At 59.9% G+C, this 7,555-nt stretch overlaps 1 protein-coding gene and 1 non-coding gene across 2 annotated transcripts; both read left to right on the top strand.

The window, feature by feature from the left end:
* The first annotated feature begins 208 nt into the window (after window positions 1–208).
* Window positions 209–7,555, top strand: LOC104659029 (melanoma-associated antigen D4). The gene is given in 16 exon segments (XM_030934066.1): window positions 209–266; window positions 1,220–1,430; window positions 1,685–2,386; window positions 2,388–2,465; window positions 2,467–2,520; window positions 2,931–3,185; window positions 3,269–3,299; window positions 3,495–3,574; window positions 3,963–4,054; window positions 4,682–4,761; window positions 4,840–4,882; window positions 5,274–5,336; window positions 5,632–5,679; window positions 6,283–6,397; window positions 6,719–7,149; window positions 7,344–7,555. Coding segments are annotated over 15 exon segments (2,292 nt in total). The 5' UTR covers window positions 209–266; window position 1,220; the 3' UTR covers window positions 7,354–7,555.
* On the top strand, window positions 5,909–6,036 carry LOC115898908. The gene has a single exon (XR_004058559.1). It is a non-coding gene; the product is annotated as a small nucleolar RNA SNORA11 (small nucleolar RNA).

The following is a 7,555-nucleotide window of genomic DNA, read 5'->3' as shown; positions in this document are numbered from 1 at the left end:
CGGGAAGAGCCCCCCCACCCTACCTTCGACCCCACCGCCCACCCACCCGCGGAATCGCATGCGCACTGGAGACCTGGAGGAAAGGGCTTTTGTTGGGAAAGCGGGCGGGCTGGAGGGGTCCGCGCATGCGCAGGCTACCCAGCCGCGGGGGGTGCACGGAGAAAAGGGGCGGGGTGGTCCGGGCTGCTGCGCTGGCAGCAGTAGGCGAGGGCGCGGCTGCGGGGTTCCTGGTGCTGAGGACGGACGCCATTGGAGCCCCAGAGAAGGTAAGGATCCAGCCCCAGACAGGACCCGGAGAGGGCGAGTGGAACCCGACACGCTGCGCCCTCCCTCCGCCTCCGGATCTGAACAAAGCCCAAGCACTCAGAACCGGAACCCTATTAGACCCAAGGTCTAGATAGGAGCCCCCATCACCATCAGACCCAGGCGCCCCGATCTGAGCCCTACTGAAACCGGAGCCCAGGATCCTCACCCCTTTAGCGGACCCGTGTGCTGCGAGCTGAGCTCCCTTGGAGCGGAGGCCCCACCCCCACCCCAACCACTCCTAGATTACTCCAACTGAGCTGACCGCTTGCCCCCTTCCTGGAGTGCCCAGTCCTCGCGTTTGAGATCTCCAGCGCTCCGATTGGAGCCTCACCTAGGTCTGAGGCCCCCACTCCATCCGCCTCTAGTGCTCTAGTCTGAGCCCCACCTAGGCCCCCCGCCCGGACCTAGCCAAAAGGTCCCTGGGATTCTGTTTCGCAGAGCTTGCCGCTTGCCGCTGTCCCCGTTGTCTGAGCACTCCCATCTGCTCCCCCTTCATCCCGATCCCCTTCTCTGGCCCTTAAATCCAAACCCTTTGTTTCTCTCTTCCCCAATGCATCCCCTTCGGGACTCTTCGGACCCCAGCCCTCCAGAACACCCCCTCTTCAAATCTAGCCGCTGGGATGGCGAGTCTGCCCATCCTAAACTCCGCTTTCAGTGCGGCGCCTCCTGCGACCTCCTCTGTCCCTTTCCTTGGGCTCTGTCCCTGACCAGGTCTACCCCATCAGAAAGCCAAACCGTCTTCCCCCCACCTCCCCCCCCCCGCCCCCTACTGCCTAATATTGCCTAGTAACCTGATGATTGTCGCCCCTCACCTCCCGAGAGATCCCGCCTCCCAGTGGATCCCGCCCCCCTCCCCCTGCAGCTGCTTCACCCTCCCTCTCAGGCTGAGCTCTCATCTCCCTGGGACCCGCAGCATGGCTGAGGGAAGCTTCAGCGTGCAATCGGAAAACTACAGTGTTGAAGACATGGATGAGGGTAGCGACGAAGTCCGGGAGGAAGAGATGGTTGAAGGCAACGACTATGAAGAATTCGGTGCGTTTGGTGGCTACGGCACCCTCACCAGCTTTGACATCCATATCCTCAGAGCCTTCGGAAGCTTGGGTCCAGGCCTTCGCATCTTATCGGTGAGGCCACCTGCTGGCCTGGGCCTTTCCCCTGTGAATGGGGGAGGGAGGAGTGGGGAGCAAGGAGGGTTGTGTGGGAAAGGACTGCCCAGCTTCCCCAAACCTTTCCTCTCCTGCTCGGAAGAAGAGGATTTGGGAAGGTCTTGGGGTGTTCAGGGCTGACTGCTGGGAAGAGGCTGGCCAGCACAGGCAAGCTAACACAAGTGTGTCGTCGAGTGACCTGCCTTCCCCAACCCCTCTCTCTGGCCTTGCAGAATGAGCCCTGGGAACTGGAAAACCCTGTGCTGGCCCAGACCCTGGTGGAGGCATTGCAACTGGATCCGGACACACTTGCCAATGAGACCGCCGCCCGTGCTGGCAACGTAGCCCGCGCCGCCGCCTCCAACCGTGCGGCTCGGGCCGCTGCCGCCGCTGCCCGTACCGCCTTCACTCAGGTGGTCGCTAGCCACCGGGTGGCCACACCGCAGGTCTCAGGAGAGGATACCCAGCCCACTACCTATGCCGCCGAGGCTCAGGGGCCCACCCCTGAGCCACCCCGTGCTTCTCCGCAGACCTCCCAGATGTTAGTCACCAGTGAGATGGCTGCCCCCGGGGCCCCGGTAACCTCCACACAGTCCCAGACAGGCTCCCCGGCCCAGGAGGCTGCTACCGAGGGCCCTAGTAGGGCCTGTGCTTTCTCTCAGGCTCCGTGTGCCAGGGAGGTGGACACCACCCGGCCCAGCACAGCCTTCCTGGGTCAGAATGATGTCTTTGATTTCACTCAGCCGGCGGGGGTCAGTGGCATGGCCTTCCCCCGCCCCAAGAGACCTGCCCCAGCCCAAGAGGCTGCCACGGAGGGCCCCAGTGCTGCCTCCGGTGTGCCCCAGACTGGACCTGGCAGAGAGGTGGCAGCCACCCGGCCCAAGACCACCAAGTCAGGGAAGGCGCTGGCCAAGACTCGGTGGGTGGAGCCTCAGAAACGTTGTGGCAGCAGCTGCTGCCAAGGCCAAGATGGCCACGAGCATCCCTGAGCCGGAGGGTGCAGCTGCTGCCACTGGCTCAGCACAGTGCTGAGCCCTGGGCCAGGATGGGAGGCAAGAGGACCAAGAAGGTGAGATCCCCCTGCCCATGCCACCTCCACACCCCCTTGCTCCTGTCCTTTCCTTCTCCTCCCTTTCCTTCTCCTCTCCTCCCTCTCCTCTCTCCCTTCTTCCTCTCTTCTCCTCTTTCCTCTCCTTCTCTCCTCACCTCCCCTCTCCTCCCCTCCTCTCCTCTCAGCTAGTCCATGTTTCTCCAACACAAGTTTGCTGAGCATGTTTTCACTCCACGTAGTCCCTACCCTCAGGACTGGTGGGAGAAGAGGCTGGCTCAGTGCCTGGCACTTAGTAAGCATGCAGCACATGCCAGCCGCTGCTGGTACTGCTCTCATTTCCAAGAGCCTGCTACGGGTGAGGTGCGTGAGGGGCGCTTTGGCACGGGGAGCCTGGTAGCCCTGAGTCTCTCCTCTTTCCAATGATACAGTCCAAGCACCTGGATGATGAGTATGAGAGCAGCGAGGAGGAGAGAGAGCCTCCTGCGGTCCCACCCACCTGGAGAGCATCACAGCCCTCATTGACGGTGCGGGCTCAGTTGGCCCCTCGGCGCCCGGTGGCCCCGAGGTCCCAGATACCCTCAAGGCACGTACTGTGCCTGCCGCCCCGCAACGTGACGCTTCTGCAAGAGAGGGTAAGAAGCCCACCCTCCCCCATCTCCCTCCTCTCCTCCCTTGTGGGCCATGTCTCTGCCCTCACCCATGCCTTGACCTCCCCGCGTGTTCCTCCTTCTCCAGGCAAATAAGTTGGTTAATACCTGATGATTAGGACTACAAGAAGATCCCCATCAAGCGCGCAGGTAGGCAGCCTGTGCCCCCCTTCGCCATCCCCTAGTCTGTGGGCATCCCTTTGCTTGGGTGCTGCGGCTGGTCCCCTCTGTCGCCACAGGACGGGGTCCTGGCTGCACCACCCTCGGCAGGGTTGACCAAGGGGCTACAGCTCTATGACCCCTGCTCAGCCCAGGTGCTTTCTCCAACTCTTCCCCCTCCTGCAGACATGCTGAAGGATGTCATCAGAGAATATGATGAACATTTCCCTGAGATCATTGAACGAGCAACGTACACCCTGGAAAAGGTGGGTGCAGGATGGGAGTAGCTCTGTGGAGGAAGAGCGGGCATAGGGTGGGGCGACCCTGCAGCCCCTCAAGGCCCAGTCTCTGGAGCCATCTCTAACCTCTCCGACTCTGAGCTTCCACTGCACTGGTGGTTTGACTCATGCTTCCTGCCCTCGGCTTCTCTCTCTCATGCTCTCTGAGTGTCTCGCCATCTCGCCAGGTGGGTCTCAATCGCCTCTGCCAGCATCAGCTCCCACAGCGAAGGTCCTCCGTGTGCTGTCTTCTTCCGCCCTCACTCACGAGTTTGGATTCCTTGCTGAGGAGCAGTTCTAACAGGGAATCACTGTCTGCCAGCAGGTTGCCCAGCATGGGGTTTGGATCTCACACTCTGTTTTCTCCCCCATGTAGAAGTTTGGGATCCACCTGAAGGAGATCGACAAGGAAGAACACCTGTATATTCTTGTCTGCACACGGGACTCCTCAGCTCGCCTCCTTGGAAAGTAAGAAAGGGAAAGCAGGTTGTGGCCTTCCTCGGTGGTGTCCCTTCCCTGCCCACACCCCTTCAGTGAAGCAGGAAGATGGGGCTTGAGTGCGGTGCATGGCTCCCACACACAGCGAGGGCTGCCTGGTGACTGCTGGATGAAAGGAATGATAGCCTGGGGTGAGGCCTTGCTGCCGTCAGGTCTCCCCAAGCTGCTGCCGGGCTTTACCCCCAAAGCTTCGGAGGGAAGTGGCTTGCCTCTTCCTCCTGCCTGCCTGGCCTGGGCCCGGCAGAGCTGGCCTAGGGGAGAGCTTCCTCTTCAGTGTAGGTCCTGATGTGGAAGGGGCAGGAAAGGTCTGGAGCCATCATCTCTGGACACACGTTTGCCATTTGCAGAGCTTCGGCTCCCTGCCTCGCCCTGTCCTCTGCAGAACCCTGTCAGGGAAGTGTTAGTACCCATGTTATAGAGGAGGTGATTAAGTCTCAGGTGGAGGTGCGAATGGTCTGCCAGCAGCTAGTGAACCGTGCCTGTCCTGGGAAGAGTTCCCCTCAAGCTGGGAAACCTGAGAGAGGCTAGTGGGGAGAGCCTGGTGGTGTCTCTCAGGCAAATAGCTGCTACACAGGATTTCTCTTTCTACACCTTTAGAACCAAGGACACTCCCAGGCTGAGTCTCCTCTTGGTGATTCTGGGCATCATCTTCATGAATGGCAACCGTGCCAGCGAGGGTGAGTGGCTGGACCTGCAACTGGGGGGCTGTCTCATCTTCTGGGTGCCAAACTCTCGTACCTCCTCTCCCCTCGCAGCTGTCCTCTGGGAGGCACTACGCAAGATGGGACTGCGCCCTGGGTATGATTGGCCTCTCCAGCTCCTCCCCTCGGTGCTATCCTCTGGCCAAAGAGGTCCTGGGATTGCAATAGCCTGGTGGTCTGGCGCAAGGGCGTGGGGCGCCCTGGGCTCGGTAGAGAGCAAAGGGTCTCACCGGGGCGGATGGGGAAGCGGTGCCGGACGCTGCTCAGCCCCCTCTCTGCTCTGTGGCCCCAGATGACATCTAAGAGAGACAGTCAGAGTCAGGGGCTCCATCAAATCCCTACCTGGGGCATCCCTGACCAACAGTCGTCTGGCCTCTGCTCCATGCCCAGGCCTCCACGGCGACTCCCCGTGGGCTGGGAAGTCATAGTCATGCTAGGGAGGGCCCTTGCCACCGCCTCTGCTCATGGATTCCTTTCCTTGCCCTCAGGGTGAGGCACCCATTCCTCGGCGATCTGAGGAAGCTCATCACAGATGACTTTGTGAAGCAGAAGTAAGTATCACCTGAGCTAACTGCGACTCTCACTCGAGCATCCCTTGTGTGCTGGTCTGGCTGAGAAAGCAGTTCCCTGTCCCACATCTTCAACTGGAGGGATGGGTGCCTCTGGCCTGGGAGTGAGTGGCAGTGGGGGTATGCGAGCGTGTGGGGAGCCGAAGGTCAGGGGGGTCTTGGGAAAAGGGAGCGCACGTCACCTGAGAACACGGTGTGGGGTGTGATAACGGCCACCATCTCCTTGAGCACCTGCCCTGTAGACTGACACGAGAGTTCCCCCTGGTTTACACCTAAGGAACCTGGAGCTCAGAGAGGGGACGCCTCTGAGCATGGCTCCCAGCTGGTAAGGGCCTCAGCCCAACTCTCCTGATTTTCAGGCCAGGGTCCACCCTCTCCCTGTCCCTGGAGGACTTGCCAACGCACAGGCGCGCATGCACACCAACAAAGGGTCAGGACTTGAGGAGGATGCCTGGAGCACGCTTCTCCTGGCTGACTGTTTCTTCCTTTCCAGTCGTTTCCTCTGGTGGGGCCTCTCCAGGGCTCCGCCGGGGTGTGGCCAAGACCCTCAAGGTGGGGTGTGCTCAGAGCAGGCGGCCTGAAGAATGGCTCCTCTGTTTACAACACACCCAACAGGAAGCTGGGGCCATTGTGATGAGGGGCACAAACTTGTGGCCTCGCTACAGACAAATGCCCCACATGTGGCCCCCCCTGCACCTCCGCATGGCTTCCGGGGAGGACCAATGGCAAGAGGCTTTGAAGGCCTCACTTTTGCAGGCAGAAGTCCTGGGAGTGGGTTTGGGCATGAGTGAAGGGCTGGAGGGGCAGGGCAGTCCTCTTCCAGGAGCTGAGCTGCAGCATCGGGTTGAGGAGGGGCCCCCTGGAACCCATCCGTTCAGCAACAGGTCTGCTTGGCTAGAAGCAAAGTTTACTTTCCTCTCATGCCAAGGTACCTGGAATACAAGAAGATCCCTAACAGCAACCCACCTGAGTATGAATTCCTCTGGGGCCTGCGAGCCCGCCATGAGACCAGCAAGATGAGGGTCCTGAGATTCATCGCCCAGGTAAGGGAGAGCCCCTGTTGGGTGCCCGGCACTGGGGGTGGTGCTCTCCATACCTTGCTTGTTTCTTGGTCAAGGCCTCCTTCCCATTACCCCATATTCCAGTGAGGGTACTGAACAGTCACAGAAGCACCAGAGCACCCTACACGAGGTCACAGATGGGGTAAAATCCCAGGTCTGGCACAGGATAGTAGGAGTCCCTGATCCCTGTGGTCCTGATTTTGCCATCATTTCGCAAAGCACACGGGACAGGGCGAGGCGGGCCGTGGGTGCTCAGCCACTGTGGGGTAGCTCTGTGTCTATGCTTGCCCTTTTCCTCCACAGAATCAGAACCGAGACCCCCGGGAATGGAAGGCTCATTTCTTGGAGGCTGTGGATGATGCTTTCAAGACAATGGATGTGGATATGGCCGAGGAACATGCCAGGGCCCAGATGAGGGCCCAGATGAATATCGGAGACGAAGCTCTGATTGGACGGTGGAGCTGGGATGACATACAAGTCGAGCTCCTGACCTGGGATGAGGACGGAGATTTTGGCGACGCCTGGGCCAGGATCCCCTTTGCTTTCTGGGCCAGATACCATCAGTACATTCTGAATAGCAACCGTGCCAACAGGAGGGCCACGTGGAGAGCTGGTGTCAGCAGTGGCACCAATGGAGGGGCCAGCACCAGCGTCCTAGATGGCCCTAGCACCAGCTCCACCATCCGGACCAGAAATGCCGCCAGAGCTGGCGCCAGCTTCTTCTCCTGGATCCAGTAAGAGTTTCAGCAGAGAAATGAGACTCTGCAGGAGGGCTGCAGAGGGGGGTGAGATGTCAGAGGGAGGGCCGGGATGGGGGCGTTGGGGGCAACGGCAACAGCATGGACGGACACTTATTTGTTACGTATATCCCTCCCTGGTTCGCGTGTGTCCATGGACGTTGTCACTTTGGTTTCTTGTGCTTTTACAGGCACCGTTGACGAACTGCAGCGATCTTACTGGCCAAGCCAGAGTGCCTCCTCTCAGATTCCTTCTCGACACAGCACCCTAGGCAGCTTCTTCCTGTCAGTCAGAGGTGGCATGCAAGATGAAGCTCTCTTTGCTCTTCCTGCTTTCATTTTGTGCTTTTCCTTGCGCTTTCATGTTTTGGGTATCAGTGTTACATTAAAGTTGCAAAATTAA

Source organism: Rhinopithecus roxellana, chromosome 7 (genome assembly GCF_007565055.1).
Source record: "Rhinopithecus roxellana isolate Shanxi Qingling chromosome 7, ASM756505v1, whole genome shotgun sequence".
Classification (NCBI taxonomy): Eukaryota; Metazoa; Chordata; class Mammalia; order Primates; family Cercopithecidae; genus Rhinopithecus; species Rhinopithecus roxellana.
Note: the sequence above shows the minus strand (reverse complement) of the source record. Positions and strands in the feature narration are given on the sequence as shown.